Below are 21,783 nucleotides of genomic sequence, written 5' to 3'. Positions count from 1 at the left end.
ATTAAGGCCGGTGCTCAGGGAAACAGCGGGATCCGCAGAGTGAAGCCAGGGAAATCTTTCCCTCGTGATACTCAGTCTGACTGTTAAACCCCCCCCCCCCCCCCCCAAATCCCCCACCGGTGCTGCTGTCATCACAACCCAAATAAAGCAAAGAGTTCTGGGAAAAAAAAAAGAGGCCCAGACAATGACGATGTCTCTTGATCACTGGCTGTGAGACAGCCGCTCCTGGGTCGCTCTCATTCACAGCTGCCCCAGAGACGCAGACCTGCTAATATCACTCCTCTGTGACTCACCGTCTGCAACAGGACTGAAATGGCAACGTCTCGCTTGCAGATTGAATCTGACTGGCACAGAGAGCACCAGCTCTCTCCTGTCTCTGCCTCGCCGGTAGGTCAGTTGAGGCAGCACTAACGTGAAAACAAGCAGAAGCAGTAGGACACACTGAGAAATGACAAGGTGACAGATGTCCAATGTCATTTTCAATTGTCACACTCTTAGGTAATACGAGGTGATGTAGGCCTGTGCCACAGGCAGCTACAGGAAAGGGCTGCGCAATGAAAAACAGGGCCAGTTTTAATCATTTTTAGTCCAATTTTTTGTCCTTTTTGGAATAAGAGGCCAACTTTAGCATCAGATCGCAACAGTCCTCTAGTCATGACTTTAATGTGATTGATTATAAATAACTGATTACATGCAGCTTCATCACTAACCATCACTTCTATCTTACTGAGCTAACACAAAAACATTTCACCCATAACCACATCTACTCCACCTGCCATAAGATAACCTTGAACCTCCTGAAATAATCAGAGAAATTACAACAAAAAAAAAAATTACATAATTTTGTCATGAAGTGTATTCATTTAAATATTGATCTCCCATAAGAAGCTGATTTCTCTTTGCTTAATTACCTTTGTAACCTCTGCACACTTCACCTGAAATTTTGAATCATTACATAAAAGACTGGGATTACCAACCCCCTTATAACCAACATGTTTTTAATGTAGCCCAAACCCTGTCATCAATTATTTGACATATAGAACATAATGCTACCATGTGAGATGTAATGAAATGAAAGGGAATTAATTGCAGATGGGAAATTTTATTGACATTTACACACTTGTTAACATAGGCTAAAGACAACTTAAAGCTAAGTTTGTAGCCTGACCAAGTGCCACAACATTCGCTGCTATAGATTTGGATTCTAGTGATACAGATTAGTAATTCCACTATGTTCAAATAAAGCTCTTTTCTACAATCAGAAGAAAATTCTTTTACAAAGGGGTTAACGGCATGCCAATCATTAAAGTTGCTGACATGAGCATAGTTAGCAGTTTGTCCTTCCTGTTGTGAAACTGTGGAACAGGTAGACGGAGAAGAGAAAATTGAAATCTAACTTTGCAAGCAGCACCACCTGCTGGACAGAAGGGGTACACAGGAAAGGACAGAGGTGAGATCATCTACAAATTATTTGGCAACAGCCTTTCAATGTATTCAGTGTCCAGCTGAGACAAACTAACTTTGAGAAATGAGGCTCTTAATTTAACTGATTAATAGCTGCTCTGCTTGGACAAAAATTACACAAATGGCTACAAAACCGTAATGTACAATTATTGCATTACCTAGGTGTCTTAGCTACCATATTTGCACTATATGCAATATAGTTGCCATTTCGGTGAATGTCTATAGATACAAATTTTACAAAATATTAAAACTAGAACTTGTGTATCAAACATCGTGTAATCAAACAGTTTCTGAAATTGTGACCATAAAAATTTTTCATCAAATCCATCTTGTTTAACATTTTTTTTTCCATTTTCTCCCCAATGTGGAATGGCCAATTCCTGAATTCTGGAATGTCCAATTTCTTATCATCGATGTTCGGTACTGTCAATCCGGGAGAGCGTGGAGAAGGACGTGCCCTCCTCCGAGACACGTGATGTCAGCCGCTGCTTCTTTGCACACTGCGGTCCACAAGCTAAGATACCACAGAGATGAGTCGGAGGAAGACATTGGCAAGTGGACCACAGGCGCCCGATCGACCAGCAGGGTCGCTGTTGCTAATGGAACCGAAGCCACTGCCCGCGTACCCACCCTATCCCCGGCGGAACGAAACCAGCTAATAAATGTGTTCCGGTCTCTGTCGGCTAGTGACACGGTCGGGTTTGAAGGAGTGCTTTCAACGACTTAGCCACTCGGGAGTTCCCATCTGGTTTAATTCATACTGCATTTAGATGGATTTCAAAGACACTAGAATGTGCGCCAATATGCTCACAATGTGGTGGTAACTTGACATGACCCTCAAACAAATATGCCCTTCAACTTTTCCCCGTCATATCACTTTTGTTTAATACTGAGGAAAGGTAGCATGGACCCAAGAGCCTTAGAATAACACTAGGCCTACCATACCGTATCATGTGGAAGAAATATGTCAGAAATAATAATGGTGTAAAAGCTGGTCCCCCATCACAAACACAAGCCAAAGTTTGGGTGATTAATTTTTAATTAAAATGATGATACATGAAGAAATAGCATGATCCACAACTACTGAATATTTACAAGACCTCAGGTATTATTCCCTTGGCTTTTTAGAATAATACCTTCATGTAGTAAAAACTCAAATGTATGGAAAATGCCACCATTCAACTGTAGGCTACTTCACAACATCCAGTCTCGTTCTACCTGACGTTTTGCTGTAAAACTAAGCGAGATGATTACCGAACATGCTGCTTAATATCCTGCTAATTTAGTTCTTTGTTAATTTCAACAGACGTTGGATGTCGGGCTCAATATCGATGGTTTGGAAATTTTTGCTGTACCGTTTAAAAGGTTCCCCTTCTGGCGCAATAAGAAACTTCTCAAAGTTCCACGATATGTCTGTCCTGTTGATGGGGCTCCAGATGAGAAATTTGGGATCTTGGATGAGGGTGGTCGAGTCGTCGTCGGGATAGGGTAATTTATGTTTAAGATAGGCGAAGACAGGGTGGGTGTTTGATCCGTTTACGTCACATTTTTCAAACATCGTGAAGTTGGGCTGGAATCCCTCTCCGGGACGCACATGTTTCAGCGAGTTAAGGATTTCCCCATTAGTGCAGTTTTCCTGTAAAATAAACAGCTGGATTCAGCAAGCTATGTACATGACTGCAGTAATAAAGATATCGTGCTTTTTATATTTGACACAAGGAGTTGTGCCGTACCAAATAAATCGATGGCCAAGACTACAAATTTATTTGATTTGAGAAGACATTCCATTTCCATATCCATTTCACACTGTATAATATAATGTTATTTTTTCTGATTACTAAAACGCATGGCTAGTTGTTAACATCCCAGTTTGTTGACGCCTGCCGACAGGATTTTAGGCATTAGCAGCACTTTAAAAATCAAACCACAGATGCAGTGCATCCAGCAACATTTCATAATTCCCTGTTTGGCACCTCGCCAGACTAACCTGGTAGCCGAACTGATTGCAGGGGAAGCCGAGGACAACCAGCCGGTGAGGATATCTGCTCTGCAGCTGGTTGAGCTGACTGAAGTCCCTCGTGGTGGTCCCTCAAAGCGACGCCACGTTTTCTATTAACACCACCCGCCCTCTGAAGACGTTGAAGTCCACCGACTCCCCCTCCAGCGTGGTCGCACGCAGATCGTAGAAGGTTTTTGCTATGTGAGTCATGCTGTCCGCTCTTATTGACCACGACAGAATGGATCTGTGCCCCACAGCACCTGCTATAACCACTCGGTTAGGGCGAACAGTCACTTGACTTGGGATAATAAAGCCGCCGAGCTACGTATCGAATAACCTTACAGAAAACTGATACCCCACGGTTACTGATACTTCCAACAGCGTCGATAAAACGCGCTAGGAGGATTCAAGTTTCAGTTTGTCATATACAAGGCCTCCTTAATCAAACATATTGTTACATCTACATCGTCAGCTATGTATACTTTCATAAACATTCACTATCTGCTCTATATCTACACAATTTGTATAAATGGAAGGATAATAAGGCAACACAGACAGTAATTTTCACTGCCAGCCAAAAAACATGTTCTGAAGCAGTGTTTGCCACCTGTGCCCTGCCACCTGTAAGCAGATCCCTTGGCCCGGCCCCTTAGAATGATGTGTCTGCTCACCCACAAAAGAAGGTGTGAGAAATGAATAAGAGAACAATGCATGCTTGTGTTATCCCTCTTTCACTGGCCAGACACTCTCTCTCCCCCTGTCTTTTTTTGACACTCAATAGTGCTTGTTACATGCTTACCTTATGTTCACACAGTTGAAATGAGGCTTGGCTGGTCAGTCCTTAGTTTGTGCAGTAAGGCTACAGTAGACACTGCTGTTGATTGCATTTATGTAAATTTGCCAGTAAGACATTTAATGGGATGTTATTATTATTATTATTATTTTAAATATTTATATGTGTCTTTAAAAGGGTTGTATTTGTTGATATATCAATGACAAAACAATCATGGAAACCTTTATTTGGCAAAGCATTGTTAGAATAGAAATTTGATTTTTGCATTTATGCTTTTTGAAATGTAAAAAATCTAAATCCAATCGATGCATATACAATTAAGCAAATGGTTTCTTATGGGTTGAATGGTTGCACCTCTTAAACTTTGTTCAAAGTGAAAAGCATACCCTGGTGGACAGTTGTGCATGTTGTGGATAAACTAACTTTTTCATATTTGAACATGCTAAAAATATGATGATAATCACAACCCAGTGCATACACCAGATACCCGTACAGCAAATCAAATTTACATTAAATTTACAACACTGAATGTCAAGTATGACATGTCAAATATGTTAATCTAGTAGTGATGGATTCTGTGATGGATTGGATTTACATCTGAAAAATATCAGCTGAAATCAAATTGACTGACAGCCTTTTTTTGAATGCCAATGTGTAGGATGATGTCATGCAGTGACAGTTTTGTTTCGGCCCCTTTTCTTTCAGGACACAGAGATGCGGGAGGAGGAAGTTGGGCAGTGGTTGTGATACGCGCAGCAAGGGCAACATGGTAATTCCAGGACTCGTATTAGTTTCTGGGCCATGAAACATTCATCATGTCATTACCTGCCTTTCTCGGTCAGTGATTAAAAATACATAGCAGATTAATCTTACTCACTGGGCCCAGGCTTAACTCCTAACTTTCCTTCACTGAGTCTCCAGCGAAACTTCTAAAACTGGCCGAGATATAAATGGCAACATGTTGTGTATGTACAACTTAAAGGTAAAAGGTGGTGAAATGATTATATATATTGCAATGGTTTCCATTCCTGGTGCTAGAGATCTATCACATATCCTCAATTTTAATCCAGCCAAACTCATGTAATTGTTTTTGACAGCGCATGTAATTAAACCGTGATCTATATTTGACACCTCTATGACGATTGTCTTTTACGTTCTTTGTAAATATAGCCAAAAGAATGTGGACACCTGACCATCACACCTGTATGAGCTTAATGGGAATCTCATCCCAAAACCTAGACACTTCCACTTGACAATAATAGCACTTACAGTTGCCCGGACAGATCTAACAGTAGAGATATTGTATCTCAATGGGACCTTCCTGGTTAAATAAAGGATAAATAAATAAAAAAACAGTGCCACGTTTAAAGTCACCGAGCTCTCTAGTACTACCCATTGTACTTCCAAGGTTTGTCTATGGAGATTGGCTATCAGCACATGGCTATGTGCTTGATTTTATGAACCTGTTAACAATCGGTGTGGCTGAAACACCTGAACTCAATAATTAGCAGGGCTGACCACATACTTTTGGCCATATAGTGTAGATTTGGTGTTGAAAGGAGTTCACAATGTATTTGTAATTTTCCATTGGTCAAGAGAGATACAAATTAGTACTTAAATGAAAAATGAGTTCACTTGAATTAATTGTTAAAGGTCCTGACATAACTGATTAAACAAAGGTTCACTTAGGCAAACACCCCAGATTTCTGACATGCATTTCAAAAACAAAAATTAAGTAATACTTTTACGTTAATCTTTTTATTAACACAAACACACATCTGACCACACATTTCTTGAACATAAGATCTGCAACATATAACTGTCTGCAAATTCAGATAAGCATTCAACAAAATGCTTATTCACTCACTGCTGAAGAGAAGCCTGAATGAAGACCATCTGACTGGCAGCTCAGGTAGTTGTTGAATCTCCGTGGTCTGCAGAGCTGACGTCACACAGAGTCAGAGTGAGTGCAAACTATTAGAGAGGGCAGGGATGATGTCAACAATGTACGGTTTGGAATGACCGTGAATCTCAGTGTCCTATGGCATGCTCATGTGACATTTCCAGGTGTATAGTCTTTTCTTCTGATCGGCTTTCACTGTTTCACTTTCTGCTTTTCCAAAACCTCATATTTACCACTGTTAGACAACACAAACATGGTAATAATTGTATTCATGTCAGCATGCTAATGCCTAGGGGTAGAAACCCCCAGGCCACACTCTTTTTATTCTTTAATTTTATTTACATTTTTAAATGTTTGACTGGAATTAATAAAATGTTTGCCTATTTCTCTATTGCTATATATAATGATATATAAATATATAGTAAGGATTGAGAACCACTGTTACCATGACCTATGGTGACCACAATTAAGTAGCGCAGCTCTCCCAGTGACATCATTCGTTTACAGCACTCAGCCACGCTGACCTCTCTCACATTACCTCCAAAACACATTTATAGTAAAACAGTCATAAATAAATGTCTTGACTCTATTTATTTTTCAACATCAAAATCAAACTCTGACTTTCAAACAAATCATAACCCTGAAACACACAAACTTCCACAAAGACCAACATAAAATTCAAGTAGTATTCTCAAACAAAGTACTGTTTTTTTCTTTTGAAATCAGACAAGCAAAAACAACAGATACATTTTGTTTCTACGGCATAATCCAGTTTTCCATTCAATACAACATACCCCCAAGACAGTTTATAGTGCAGGCACAACAAAAGGTACTGCCACCTCAGTGGTGCATGATAAGTTTAACAAAAAAGTAGTTGATCTGTCAGTCCAATGGCAGAGAAGAATCATTGTTGATCATGGTAGATTGTAACAAACAACTGACAATGTTACAGACAGGTTAAAAGGAGACCGTCATTTACAGCACAAACTTGTGTCACATTTCAGTACTGCTCTCGTGTAAACTGGCTGATTAAATGAAGCCAGAATTATCCAGTTTTTTTTTTTTTTTATAGCAATTTTTAAATTTTAAGAAATTTTTATAGCAGTTGCTATGCACAATTCATTTCTCCCCTTGGTCAAAAAGGAAATAAATTCCATGAAAAGACCTTACCCTGCACATGTGATCTTGTTTGAGGAATCCCCTTTTGAAACGTAACTGGCTCATTGCGAAAAAAAAGTGTGATTGTAGGTGTGTTTGACATTAACACGTTAAACCTGAAAATTAATTTCCCACCTTCAGTATTACAGTCATCGTTATAAATGTGAACAAGTCACACATATGATCAATCTGTAAGCACTTTTCTTAGACTTGTTCAGCGAAGGTCAGCGTCACCAGAAGGGCCTTCCCCAAATGTGCAGATAAACCTGAAAGTCAGACACCAGGCATGTGGAACCTTTACTCCCGTGTTAATTTATCAGGCAGCGTTACGAACACAATCAACCACTTACAGCCAAATATACTCAAACTCCACAGTTTTGTAGTAAAAAAAAGTGATAATTTTTATTCCAAAGAATTAGTGTTCCTGTAGCCATAGATATTCAACAAATGATGTAAGTTTCTGCAATTTGAGAATACTGTAATATTTAGTAATTATAAGGATTACAATAGATAGATTCCTCTCTTGTGTCTGGGTCATTTTATCCCTGGGAAAATCCTGCAGAACTGCTGTCAGAAAAGGGAATGGCCCTGCGGTGTCTTACTTCAGACAGAGGAGCCATCTTTGCAGTCTTAGTTTTCAGCCTCTCAATAATTCATAAGCGCTCTATGCCCTGCGCGCTCTGCGGTTTCCTCTTACACTGACGCACCTCGGATGAACGGTTCACCTGCACTCTGATCCCGCCGGGGAGGTGCACGGAGCCAGAGAATAGCTAAGCAGGCTGGTCGAGTGCCGGCAGACCCACTAAACCCATTTAAGCTCAGCCTGACACTTATAGACATTCGACAAGTAAACGCCGACTTCCTTTACACTTAGCAACAGGGGAAATAACTGACCACATAAAATATAAATTCTCCATGATTGTGTAATCACAAATTATAGTTGCATTTTATCTATTAATTTTTTTGAGTGCCGCCCACAGATGAGATCACATGAGGGTGAACCTCCGTATCATGCGCTTGAGAAAAACACTTCAAGATGAAATGTCCAGACAAAAGCCAACGAGTTAGCCTAGCCTGACAGTCCACAGAAACATAGCACAAGAGAACACAAAGAGGTGAAAGAGAAGGCTTGGTTGCTGAAACAAAGCGAGGTTAATTGGTTAAACAAAGTAGGGATCTAAAGTCAACTTAAATTCACCTAAGTGCTTTGAAAACCCATAGGAATGCTTAATGGGGTGCAATCATAAATAGAAATACAAATTTGTTGAAATAGTGAAAAAGCATTCCACTGCAACTCTCAGCTTTGTGCAATGTAATGGCATTTCTCAAATGCTGAGGGGGATACTGAACTTGAATCAGCTTTTCACACAGAATGTTTGGGGAGATCATTGGGAAGCGTTGATCCTGAATCAGTGCCCTGGGGTGTAATCTGCACAGAGGAAGATGCAGAATGCAGATAGCCCTAGTATCAAACAGATCAGGTAGATACAGGAGAGCCATTACAGAGCTACTGCTCTCTGGTGGCAGCATCTGCAAACAGCATGAAAAACCTGATGGACAGCATGACATCCAACATTTCTGTAGTTGCTAACAAAGGGAAGATATATATAATAATAACAACAATAATATAGGCATTGTTTTAAAGGGACCAAAATGGACCAAATCCAAAATATAATCTAACAGCGGTAAAAATTATCAAACCAAAGAATGATCAGACATAAAAAAAAACAATGTATGTTCAAGAGCAGCTGCAGCAGGTAAATTACCCAGCTAACACACAGCAGTCTTACAACATTGCTACAACATCATGAGAATGTTTTTGCTGCATAGCAACACTGTAAAAATGTCATAGCTTAGCTGGGACCCAGGGCTGGAAGTGCGCCTCGCCTCTAACACCAGCAGGCCTTCTGGGAGTTTGGGCCGGTGTCGCACTGAGCCTCCTCGTCCTCCAGGTCGGCGATGTTGAGCTCCTCGTTGATGGATGTCCGCAGACCGTCCAGCTCCTTCCTGTTGGCCTGCAGGACCAGTTCTGTCAGCCGGGTGAATGACTGCACCAGGCGCGCATAGGGAAGCAGACACAAGGGAGACATCCATCATCAGTCACTGTCAGCTCCAAGAGCTGAATTATGCTGAAATACACACGAACGCTCAGCGCCGGCACTCAGCCTCTGACAAGAGTATCAGCAAAAGCGGATTTAAAAAAAAAAAAAAACACTCTCTCTTGGAAAAGACAGAGGATCGAAAACGCCATAAGGAGTGAAGTCCCATGTGGCGAAGGAGACCCTGTTTTCTTTTTACAAAGATCTGCTTGTGAAATCCTAGGAAAATATTCTGTCAGAGAGGAGAAACTGACTCACCTCCTTAATGTTGGTATTGGTACAGGCACTTGTCTCAAAGAAGTCCATTCCATATGTCTTAGCGAGCTGCAAAAAGCATCAACAGAAAAGATGGCAATGAATTTAACTGGAAAAGACGCTAGTTTCTCCTGCCATGTTTTGCTCCCGGAATGCAAACGGACTACACTGATGAGCCAAAGTATTATGACCACCTGCCTAATATGCTGTTGGTCCTCCATGGGCCGGCAAACCAGCCGACCCGTGGAGGCATGGACTCTAAAAGACCCCTGAAGGTGTCCTGTGGCATCTGGCACCAAAACATTAGCAGCAGATCCTTCAAGTCCTGTAAGTTGCGAGGTGGAGCCTCCATGGATCTGACTTGTCGGTCCAGCACATCCCACAGATTGAGATCTGGAGAATTTGGAGGCCAGGGCAACACCTTGAACACTTCATGTTCCTCAAAACATTCTTGAACAATGTGTGCAGTGTGGCAGAGGACATTATCGTGCTGGAAAAGGCCACTGCCATTAGGGAATACCATTGCCATGAAGGGGTGTACCTGGTCTGCAACGATGTTTAGGTAGGTGGCACGTGTCAAATTGACGTCTACATGAATGGCTGGACCCAGGGTTTCCCAGCAGAACATTGCCCAGAGCATCACACTCCCTCCCCCGGCTTGTTGTCTTAAATCAGTGCCATCAGTTCCCCAGGTAAATGGCGCACATGTACACGGCCATCCACGTGATCTAAAAGAAAATGGGACTCATCGGGCCTGGCGACCTTCTTCCACTGCTCCCAGGTCCATTTCCAATGCTCACGCGCCCATTGTAGGTGCTCTCGATGGTGGACAGGGGTCATCATGGGCACTCTGACTGGTCTGCAGCTATGCAGCCCCATACGCAGCAGGGTGCAATGCACTGTGTGTTGTGACACATTCCTCCAGTAACCATCATTAAACTTTTCTGTGACTTGTGCCACAGTAGACCTTCTGTTGGTTTGGATCAGACGGGATAGACTTCATTTCCCTCGCGCATCGATGAGCCTTGGGCGCCCAACACCCTGTCGCCGGTTTGTGGTTTGACCCTCCTCGGACCACTGTCGGTAGGTACTCACCACTGCTGACCGGAAGCACCACACAAGCCTTGCCATTTCAGAGATGCTCTGACCCAGTTGTCTGGCCATAACAATTTGGCCCTTGTCAAAGTCGCTCAGGTCGTTGACTACGAGAACTGATCGTTTGCTTACCATCTAATCTACCGAGACCTTGACATGTGCCCTTGTTTGGAGATGATCAACGTTATGGAGTTCACCTGTGAGTGGTCATAATGTTTTGGCTCATCAGTGTAATTAACAAAGCTAACATTAATCTCAAACGCACTTTAACACTCTTCCTCTCATTTATAAAGGGTTGTGACATTTTATGATTAAGTTGGTAATGATGGTGTGCTGTAGTTAGTGTGGACGTACTTTGGTACTCTAATGTCTTAGAGCAGGTAAATATGTCATATGAAATACCGCTTTACCCGCTACATCTACACAGGCCTTGATTACTCGCCAACCAAATGTAGGGTTGTGTGTGTCGTGTGGGTAATTACAGGTGAATACTGTTTTTCTCACCTTGTCCCCCTGTGTTCTGGCCACCTGTCTCTTGTGCTCCTCGTCCGATTTGTTCCCCACAAGGATCTTCTGCACCTTATCTGGAGCGTACTGAAACAGAGACACCCAGAGGGATGATAAGGCTACAGCAGCTCTCAAGGAGCAGTTTTCAAGACGACCCTGTCATCTGATCGCCGATTATCACGAAGGATCAAAGAGTGCCTCTCTGCTGCTGTGGGCCGCATTTTTCCAGCCCTGTTCCTGTAACTGCCATTTTCAGTCACTGTCAGTAACCGTGTGCTTACCTCATCCACGTCGCTGGCCCACTTGACGATGTGCTGGAATGACCGCTCACTGGTGATGTCATACACCAGGAAGATCCCCTGGCGGGAGACAGAAGGGAAAGCGAAATTAGGCTCCACTCCCAGCACTTCAAACACCGCATGCTACAGACACACCTGAATGCAAGCAGTGTCAGGTAAAGGTTAGAGGACTGAACTCTGGATTCAAACACCTGGTGGGTGAGCACTATTGCACCATTCATAACAAATTTCACCTCTCTTGCTCTTGCGTGTCCAAATGCTTTCCAGAGATGTTACAGTGCTGGCAATATGACTGGACCACACTGTCCACAGGGGAGTCAAACAGACAGTAAGCAGAGTCTAATAAAGTGTGTAAAGAACTCACTTGTGCTCGTCTGTAGTACTGCTTGGTGATAGTCTGGTATCGTTCCTGGCCTGCTGTATCCCTGGCAGAGATGAACATATAGCAAAAGTTTACTCATTTTCAATGCTACATTATGTCTGCTCAATTTCTGGGTGAGATCGCCTTGCTGCCTACACAGGCCTGAGTGATAAATATAACAAGCTCCAAATGTGGGCTTCAGTGCCGGATTTAGACCGATTAGTACCTGTGGAATGACTGCCACAGGTCCCCCAGCACAGATCACTTTACCTGATATTTATGTTGGACCTACAAATGGGTAAAGGAACTTCACACAACCACTACCAACATCAAAGTATAGCACAATAAGTATACATTTTACTCAAAAGATAATTCGTGAATTTTCAGTTAGATCTAAAATCATTATTTCTTAATTCACTCACCATATCTGTATTCGGACTTTGATGCCATCTATTTCTAAAGTCTTCATTTTGAAATCAACTCCTGCAAGAAGAGAAAAATTCCACCATAATCATCACCAGGAAAAGAAAGGTAAATCCTTGAAAGAAACTTTCTAAAGAGAACACACAATTCCCAGTCAGCCTTTGCCCAATTTCATAAATAATCAACTCTGCCATATATGCATATCCTTCTTTTTATACCCTCATATCCTCCTGCTGTTATAGGGAACCATTTTATTTCATGAAATGCTATCCGATTCAAAAAGATGCATTTCAGCATTTATGCCTATTGTTCTAGTCTTAAGCACCAAATCCCCTCATTTAAGCTGTGCAGGAAAGGGTTACAGGCAAGATGGCTGCCATACTCTCACGCTCTAATTTAACAGTTTCCATGGAAACAGTTGCCTTCTATGAGTTGTGAAGACGACCTGGTGTGCTACAGCCTTGGAGATGTATATCTTCTGGCCCACCATGACTTCAACTGTTTGATTTCAGTACCAAAGCCATTTATCAATCTGTCTTTCAGCAGAAGGTTTGAAGCATATCACAAAAGTGTGCTTCGGTGAGCTGGGGTTATTCTTCCAGATTGGAAGCAGGACTGTGCACATCAGAGTAGTGAAGGGCAAGGTACCTGTGAAAAAATACTGTAGGATTAAATAACTAATACAACTGTGTGGTGAACAAGCTATCTGCAGAGAAGGGAATACTCCTTTGGTCTGCCCCTCACCCCCATGCTGCTGTAGGATTACACACCCATGGCCTGCTTAACTCAGGGAGCAGGCGGTTGTACGAAGCTACACACTAAAGTCAGTCACTTACATTTGATGTTTTCTTTACTCCATGAATAGGAGGCACCTCTCACCCAACAAGACTAGCACCAATGAGATTACGCTTCAACAGAACTTCCTCTGCCTTTAAAATATATGTTTCCAACCTGCAAGAGGCCCAAGAAAGAAATAAAAGCCACTCTAAAGAAGGTCAGGACTGAGGCTCTCTACATCAGAGCGAGAGGTCACTGAAACAATTACCCGGCCTCCTCTCTGACAGGAGTGCATTCAGACAGACGTGCGGGAAGCCCATCACTGGCAGTACAGTAGCCGACTTGCCCGGGGCTGAGGCCCGACAACCAACTGCAGAATCCACTTTCATTGTGCGTGTCAGTGGTTGGGGTTGCCTGGATACGCAGTGACCCGAGCCAAACGCAGCAGTTAGCGCTTTCATCCACGCAGTAGGCACACTGTAAATCATGTGAAATTTCTACAGGAAATGAAATCAGGGTTATTTACAGGGGGCCTGGGAGCAGGACGTGAAAGCACACGGACAAGGACGTTTTTTGAAGGCGAGGATTTACAGTAACACCGCGGTCCCGGAACCGGGGGGCACCACGGCAGAGTGTTTGATGGTGAAGCAATGAACAATTCATCCCGTGGCAGCCTGCTGAGCTATAAATAGGGGCAGTGGAAAACTTTAGCCCGCTCATCATGAATAACCGGCTCAAAACCAGATTTTACCAGATCGTGTCTAACGTGGCATCACCTTTGTGCACTTCACATGAAATTATTGTAATTTTCACTCAGAGATCAGGCAGCATTTAATGACTTTATAATGGTAATTGTATACCGGGGATAAAAAAAATTCTTAAAACTCACTATTTTTCATTAGATCATTAGAATTTAATTGATTCCACACGAGAAGCACCTATATAAGCAGAACTACCATATGAAATACTATCAAGTAAGGGGGAGTCAGCTGCTATTGCATTAATTAAACTCCTTAATTAAACTGGAATGTGTGCTAATCATGGTATAGGTAAACTGTCACAGGTACAGGTAAATTTTCTTCCTGGCTATAGTTCACCGAATACCACTGACCTCAGAAGACTAAATGTCAAAGTAAAAGACTGAATGGAACTTAGGGTTAGGGTTAGCAAGCATGTCAGTGGTTGTTCAGATGTGGTTTCATCTCTCTGTAAACATGCTTTGTGCCCTCAAAAATAACACTATTCAAACACAGTGAGTGACCACATGAATGAGCAGATGAACGAAGAAAAGGCTTCCAGCGGGATTAATGACCTCAGGAAGCTACATAAAATGGCTGTGGCATAGAACATCAGGATTTCACACTAACAGCACTGTCAGCGTGGGATGACAATGCCTCCGCCATCTGGCCGAGCAGACGGGACTGAATTAAACATGAGTGTTTTTCTTATTTTCTGCAAAAGGCGTGCCTTCTCTCGTTCTAAGGGAGAAGGGGTGGGTGGGCAGTTAAAAACAAACATACTGTAAGCAGAATTTCTCTCTCTACTGTCCTTGGCCTCAGAAACGGTTTCTGATCTGGGGCTGTTAGGCATGATTAGGAAATACCATGTAATCTCCGGTGACGATGATGACAGTCATTACAATTAATGTCTTGGCACTGGCTCCTCGGAGCGCATTAAAAGCCAATGAGCCTTCTATGATTTGCTTCCTTTGTCAGCCTGGAGATCAGCGACTGGAAGTCTGACCTGTGCCTCAGGCAGAATAAACTGCCCTTTCCTGAGAGCAGCATCTCCTTTTAATACAGATATCTGAGAGCTCTGTTCAAAATATCTTTATCATCTTAAAAACCGTGATAAGATAAAGAATTGTTTAAAGTGAAAACTTCTCATCATCGTTGTAGGAGCCATACTGAGCAATTGCGTGCATGTACTACAAGCACACACATGAATAACTGACGCTGTAATGGAGAAACTTTGTTTTACTAATGCATTACATGTTCATTTTGGTGTAGAAGACACATTTAATTTAGATGTATCATTTTAAGGGTGTTTCAGGTGACCATTGACCTGTATGTAGCTCTATGTCTCTTGGAGAAACAGGAAAGAGTCGAAATGCTCCTTTTGTGAATAATGGCAGAGAAAAACAGTTTTTGACCATATTTAGAAGGCCCTCCTGTTTCGTTTTACAGACAGACACATTGACTTATTATTATTATGAATACATGCATAGCTTACAGTTTACATATTTATCAATTCTCTCGACTCTCTCTTTCGTTCCCGGTCACAACTCCATCTTCTTTACCACTGCTCCAGCCTCCAGAGGTGGCGTAGTCGAGCAAGTTCAGCTCAAAGTTGTAGCGATTGCCTTTGTTGCTTTTTAATCTATGGTCAAACTGAACAGAGAGGATGACAGTAACAAGCTTGGGGCTTGGAGCGCTAGAGGGTGGCCTGCTACACCCAGAGCAGAGAAGGTGGGCACCACAGAGCACTGTGGGCACCCTGTGTGCATTGCATGGGGTCCTGCACCAGCAACTTATGCTCTTCTTGTGAGCTTATCTTGTTGAAAAGACGGCAGGCTGAGAGAAGAACATGCCGTGCCTTTCCTTTTTGGTGCAGATATGTTTAACTTCTGAGCTTCTGAATGCAGAGCGAAGGCTGTGTCAATCAAGATGAGCCCAGGTGTCAAAACCAGTCAAAGTGATTACGTCGGATGGCCGCACTGACAGGATGATAGTGACTTAGCATAATTAGCCTGCTGTGCAAAAGGCCCATCAGCGTGCTTTTGTTCAGTGGCCCAGTGATGCAGCACGGTATGCGCACATTCCGCTGTAATGGCTACATTGACAGGGCCTCCCTCTTTTATCTTAACCCAGCATTAATTAACGTGTCAGGTCCACACACGCTCCGGTTCTCACGACTCCAAAGTCCCGCGTGACGGCACTGTTACAAAAGCCTCTCAGGGCTCCTTCTGCGAGCGAAGGTATGAGAATTCTTTTTACTCTTCCTAATACTTTGAGTTTTATAATTTCCTGTAACTGATCCTCACTGTTTGTGTGGGGATGTAACTCTAATTCAGTATTATGAATTTTGGCGTGATGCTTTTCGTTGGCAGTCTTTCAAGCCAGAAGGAGCAAAACAACAACATATTAAACCCAGAGCATGTAAAAACAAGCATTTCATATCGGCATCAAGCAAGAAGTCCGGGGACACTCTGGCATTTTGTACTGAGGACCTGATCTGTTTTTCACATTTCAGACTAATATTCTTAAAGTGGTTAACACCAGTCCCCATGCCCTTACCCCACCTAAAAGGTTCATGCTTACTAAAATATTCCTTATATTTGAAATCAGACACATAGCTGTAGGACACTGTAGAAACACAAGCACCGCAGAACGTCAACTGAGAAACCTCATTATATACGATGTAGGGGCATGGGAGAGCTCAGATCCAGGTGAAGTGACAGGTTAGAGTGGAAACACAGTTGTATTGATGGGCTGCATTCATCACCATGGCCGTGAACAGCAGTGGCATTAGCAGGCTCAGCTGACTGCGTGCCCGCTGCTGCAGGCCCCAGGAAAGCCCAGGTATTTTAGTGCTGACTGTAAATCCAGCTGCTCAGGGAGAGCGCAGAGCAGCTGCTGATAGTCCACCCACTCCGAGCGGGCGGTGATAAGAGAAAGATCAATACCTCGTAAAACCCCACGGGAAATTAGAACTGACTCAGTCCAAGTATTTGACTACGCAGAACTAAACCATCCCCTGTGACACCATGCAAATCCATCCATTTTGTATTTACACTGGAGTTCATCATTGAGCTGGGCAGATGAACAAAGAACGCTCTTGATGCATGCACCCTACATCCGACCCTCTCTTTAAGAATGTACCATAAAATTACTTTTTAATGCACCAAATAACTCCTTAATTCAACTTCAAAATCAATCAAATTACACACATTTTTGTTACCACTTTACAGATGGAAATTATTTCAACAGTTTGGCATCTTCAAATAGAATTTGAAGGATAAAATAAATGACATTAGAACACTTTCTACAATGATAAGGAATACAAACCTTACAGAAGTAATCAGTGCACCTGGAGTAGGCATTACTCAAAAGCAGACATTTTGTCGATGCAGAAAATCATCTCTTGATTTACCTAAAAATATTCAGTGCGCAGAAGTTGAGTATTTCTGTATCTTAACCGATATCAGTGAAGATCACATGGGGCCATGTGGCTCATACTAATGATGCTGGAACAAGCTGTAATTTGTGCTGTGCCACTTCCTGTCCTGTCCACTCACTCTGACTGCCAGCGAGCCTGTCATTAAGAAGGTCTTACTCACACCAGTAAGGGTTAAACACCGCCACCAGTCTTCAAGTGAGCCTCACTGTTATTACAGCCAAATCAAAGGATCCTGTCCATAGCCCCAACACATTAGCTCTATTGAGCTTTACAGAGCAAACACATCAACCGCAGAAAATAAAAAAAGAGAGGGGAGTAATCCTGGACTTGGAGGCGTAATTGCTTCTAATAACACTTGCAAGAGTGTGGGACCATATTGTGCTCTTTTTCCCCCAAGGAGCTTAACAGCACTGTGTTCGCAGAATGACCCAGTACAAAGCCAGCCAACGAGGAACCTGCTCTCTTCAATAGAATTTTAATCATCCACCAAAGAGCCTGACCACAATCTGCTTGTATTTATTATCCAGGGACAAACTGTACTGAGTGATACACTGTACACTTGTAACTTATTGGTTGCCCATGTTACTGTGGCAAACTCATTTTACTCCAAACAGTGTAGACTACAGACTGATTGCCTTCCAACTTCCGGTTTTGATTTTCCCACTCTTGCATTCCACTCCGGGTTAAGAACTGGAATAAGAAGATTACGGATTTCAAAGTTTTATGCAACAATTTTAATTAGGTAGCCAGTATGAACACCCATCACTCGCCTGCACGTGCTTTGTTAACTATTGATTTTACCAATAGTTAGTCTAAAGCTTTAACTAACTGTATTTTCCTGGGGACAGGCAGGAAACCTGTAATCCAGACATGTCAATTCCTCAGTTTCACTTCTCGACAATGCAGTGAACAGTAGCTGGTCCTGCTAGGGGGAACCCATTAAAAGGTTCTAAGCAGAACTCTCTCTCTTTTCACCTGGGGCTGCCCTGTGCAGAGGTGACCCCTCAGCGGTGACGCATTCCGTGGCTCTGCCCACACGAAAACATGTGGGCTGATTTCTAAAACACACAGCTTCACAAAAAGGTCACAGAAATTGAAAAAGTGGTGCTTGAATTGAAGCAGAGGACATTGGCGGGAGGCACTGATACTGGATATCAAATTAAATTGATTAGAGAAGGGCAGCACAGAGGAGAGAGGGGCAGAGCTGATGGCTCTCAGCCTCAGGGGCTGGATCCAGCTTTGTCTGTGCGGGGATTACGTGCTCCCTGTGAGATTCTCTGGTTTCCCCCCGCCGTCCAAAGACATTCTGTCTAGGTTAATTGGGATCTATATGTTATCATTGTCCCTGTGTCATGTCATAGACTGGCATCCTGTCCAGTGAATGGCCCTGGTGCCCTTTATGTTTACAGCAACCTACTATAGGACTTAAGTGGTGCCTTAAAATGAGTGGGTGACTGCAGAAGTCCTTCAAACTAGTAACTGCGTAGAAAGTTCATTCTATAGCCTTGTGATTGCACAGACATCAAAGTTAATGGAACCTAGTTAAGGTAACGTCTACATAATGTGCAACGTTCTCTTTGTAAGGAGACTGTTGTTTACAACAACTGACTGCCAAAGACAACTAGGCCAAATGAGTTTGGACAAAATAAAATAATCTGTTTCTCAAGCAAGCAAATCTCAAGCATGCTGTATAATTATAAATATCACAGATGATTCTTCAATGTATTTTATTAACTTCATAATGTTAAAATGAATAATAACTAATATGTATGGGAACATGGGCTCTCCTGAAACAGAAAAAAAATTCAAGCCAAAGTTACACAAAATTACACTCAGACTAAAACCAGACAGAGGGCACTTTCTTAAAGTTCACTTTTAATACAGGTCCTCTGGCACCCATTAAGAAAGAAACATATTCAGATACAATTAACATACTGATAAGCAATGCAGGTAACACACTTTCAGATTAATTAAAGAGATACACCACATTGAACAGCGTTCTCTCTGGGACCCCAATTAGATCCCACCCACAGGTTATTTTTATTCTTGCCCCCTCTCTCCTTTAAAGCTCCTCACATTAATTATCAACTGCAGTCTTTTTTTACAACCTAATTCAGTTGATAAGGAAAAACAAGCCCTGATATGTTCTATGCCCCTATAGTGCAGGAGTGACCCAGCGCTGTTTGAGGGTTGGGTCCGCCACACAGCTACTTAGCAAAAGCCTGCCTTTCCTCAGGAGATAAGAAGTCAGTGTGGTTCAGGAAGCCACTGCAATCTTCCTTACTTCTCAGCACGTTGAAGAAAGCTGACTGGCATGCTTCTCATGGGGAACCCTTTCCAATGATAAACCTGAAGAAGGGGCAAATATGAAGGGTCGCACGTCACGGTTTTTACCCAACCCTTACCCTAAATCCTAAATTACAGTTGGCATGCTTTCAAACCGAACTCATGGTTTTAGTCTCTGACTCAGAGCTTTCCACTCCATCATTGCCGCCAACACCTTCAGACAGACAGCAAAGTAAAAGACTCCAACAACGAAAACTGATAAAGGCATCTACTGCTGTGCTTTGGGATACATTTTCATTTACTACATGGTCTGGGGTGCAAAATGTGATGCCTTTTTATTATTTCCATCTTTACATAAACCTCAAAAGTAAAAAAATGCCTGCTTCTTTAAAGATCACGAGCTTACAGGTCTGAAGACAAGGCTCCGAAGGTTTCTTTGTCCAAATCGCAGCAGAGTGGCCAGTATGTCCCGGTAACTATCATAAAAGCATAACTGCTAGGGCAGCAGGTGGGTATTGAACTGGATATGTATAAAGGGTTTAGTTCTTAGATGCGTTTGCTCGGACTTTGTCACAACACAGCAATATTCGTCTCAACACACTGCAGTTTAATTGTTGATTGTTCATAGTCCTTTTAAAATACATGTAATCAGCTATCTAAACTGAGAACTCACTCTCCTTTTTTTGATATTGCACTCCATCATGCATTTAGGACGCACACCCATGTGTAACACTTGATATTCTCAGTCGATCCTTGCTAACAGTGCAGGTGGTTTGGACCGACTTCCTTGCTCAACGTTACGGTATTCTGAAAAATCTCATGTTTTGTCAAAAATAAACCACTAAGCACACATAGAATTGATGCTAAAACGGTCAACTACAAGGTATGGGTTATAAAATATAAACTGGTTAACGTATGAACCCAGTGCTTTGTTTCCAGAATTTAGGGGTTAGCTGTATTACCTCACCGAGTTTTGGAACTGAGCGGCTAATTCTAACCGCTTTCTCCGGCTATCACGTGAAGAGCCTACCGGTTTCCTTCTTTTTCAATATGATTTCGCCGATTAAACAGGTAATACAGCACTGACACGAACCATTACAGCAAGCCAAGCGATTTCATTGCTGTTCACTTTTACTTACCTTTCCATTTAACATTTACATTTACTATAGAATAAGCTATTTCAGAGCATAACGCGCGTCTGTTAAGTACTAACACGAGCGACCAATTCCAAATAGATGACAACAAACACGATGCTCTTCCAGCGAAAACGGTAGCTATGCTCATACGCTGTGAATGATTTCGAGTAGAGGCTGATTTAGCTAGCAACCTCTGCAAACGGAACAGTATACCATCAATAGAGACAACATTTCATGTTAAATGACGATGTGAGATGTCTTACCGATTGTGGAAATGTGAGAAGAATGAAATTCATTGTCCGTGAACCTGCACAACAAACAGGTTTTCCCAACCCCGGAATCTCCTAGAAGCAGCAGTCTGAAGAGAACATCGTACTGCTTGGCCATAGTGTGCAACGCTATAGAGCCGCCGCGGTCCGTGATGGCTAGCTGGCAGTGAAAGGAACCCTAGCAGTCACCTCCGGAAACAAATGCTGAGAAAGAAGGCTTTGGTTTGCATTTCGACATTTATGCGAGATGTTTTGGCAGAGTGCAGAAATTCGTTACTAAGTTAACCACCTCCTCCGTGCCAGAAGGGACAAGGGTGGATCCTGATACACGCCCTATCTATTGGACCGCGGGAGAAGAGGCAGGGATGCGCGGTGCAGCTCCTGTCGTTTCTACATCATTGAGAGCACAGGGCGGAAAAGGGGTGGAGAGATGGGGCGGGGAAAGAGACGCTACCTGGGCAAAACAGTTTAAATAACAATACATTCATATGATGTAATGCACTTTAGCCTATTTCAAAGAACTTTAGCTAATTCCAACACTACCCGGCCAATACTTTCAGTGTCCCAAGGATGGTAAAAAAAAAAAAAAAAAAAACATTTACGCTGTGGAAAACATTGGAATTCATAGGCATTTTGTTCATGGTGGAATATTGATACATGCATATCTCTTTCATCCCTGTATGTTCATTTATTATTAATACAAACCAAGATTATTTAAATGTGAGAAATTAAGCATGCGTGGGGGTCACATTACAGAATTTAAAGACAGACTATGTACAG

The 21,783-nt window shown here is 42.4% G+C and overlaps 2 protein-coding genes across 2 annotated transcripts; both read right to left on the bottom strand.

The window, feature by feature from the left end:
* Positions 1 to 2,493: 2,493 nt before the first annotated feature.
* On the bottom strand, positions 2,494 to 3,681 carry gpx2 (glutathione peroxidase 2). Its single transcript, XM_036542242.1, has 2 exons — positions 3,452 to 3,681; positions 2,494 to 3,100 (listed from the first exon to the last, which is right to left on the bottom strand). Exons 1-2 carry the CDS (start codon positions 3,671 to 3,673, stop codon positions 2,747 to 2,749), a joined length of 576 nt encoding a protein of 191 aa, XP_036398135.1. The 5' UTR covers positions 3,674 to 3,681; the 3' UTR covers positions 2,494 to 2,746.
* Positions 3,682 to 6,902: 3,221 nt separating this feature from the next.
* rab15 (RAB15, member RAS oncogene family) lies at positions 6,903 to 21,370 on the bottom strand. The gene is made up of 7 exons (XM_036542241.1): positions 20,998 to 21,370; positions 12,356 to 12,416; positions 11,937 to 11,997; positions 11,555 to 11,632; positions 11,271 to 11,360; positions 9,675 to 9,740; positions 6,903 to 9,365 (listed from the first exon to the last, which is right to left on the bottom strand). The coding sequence occupies exons 1-7, from the start codon at positions 21,119 to 21,121 to the stop codon at positions 9,207 to 9,209; spliced, it is 639 nt and encodes a 212-aa protein (XP_036398134.1). The 5' UTR covers positions 21,122 to 21,370; the 3' UTR covers positions 6,903 to 9,206.
* Positions 21,371 to 21,783: the final 413 nt, after the last annotated feature.

This window comes from Megalops cyprinoides, chromosome 12 (genome assembly GCF_013368585.1).
Source record: "Megalops cyprinoides isolate fMegCyp1 chromosome 12, fMegCyp1.pri, whole genome shotgun sequence".
Lineage (NCBI taxonomy): Eukaryota > Metazoa > Chordata > Actinopteri > Elopiformes > Megalopidae > Megalops > Megalops cyprinoides.
This window is presented reverse-complemented; position numbering and strand designations above follow the sequence as displayed.

Excerpts from the sequence above, each read along its gene's own strand:
- rab15 (XM_036542241.1), bottom strand. The coding sequence starts at position 21,121 with ATGGCCAAGCAGTACGATGTTCTCTTCAGACTGCTGCTTCTAGGAGAT. Across the intron at positions 11,633-11,936 it reads AGTACTACAGACGAGCACAA|GGGATCTTCCTGGTGTATGA; the intron begins GTGAGTTCTTTA and ends GTCTCCCGCCAG. Across the intron at positions 9,366-9,674 it reads CCAATACCAACATTAAGGAG|TCATTCACCCGGCTGACAGA; the intron begins GTGAGTCAGTTT and ends CGCCTGGTGCAG.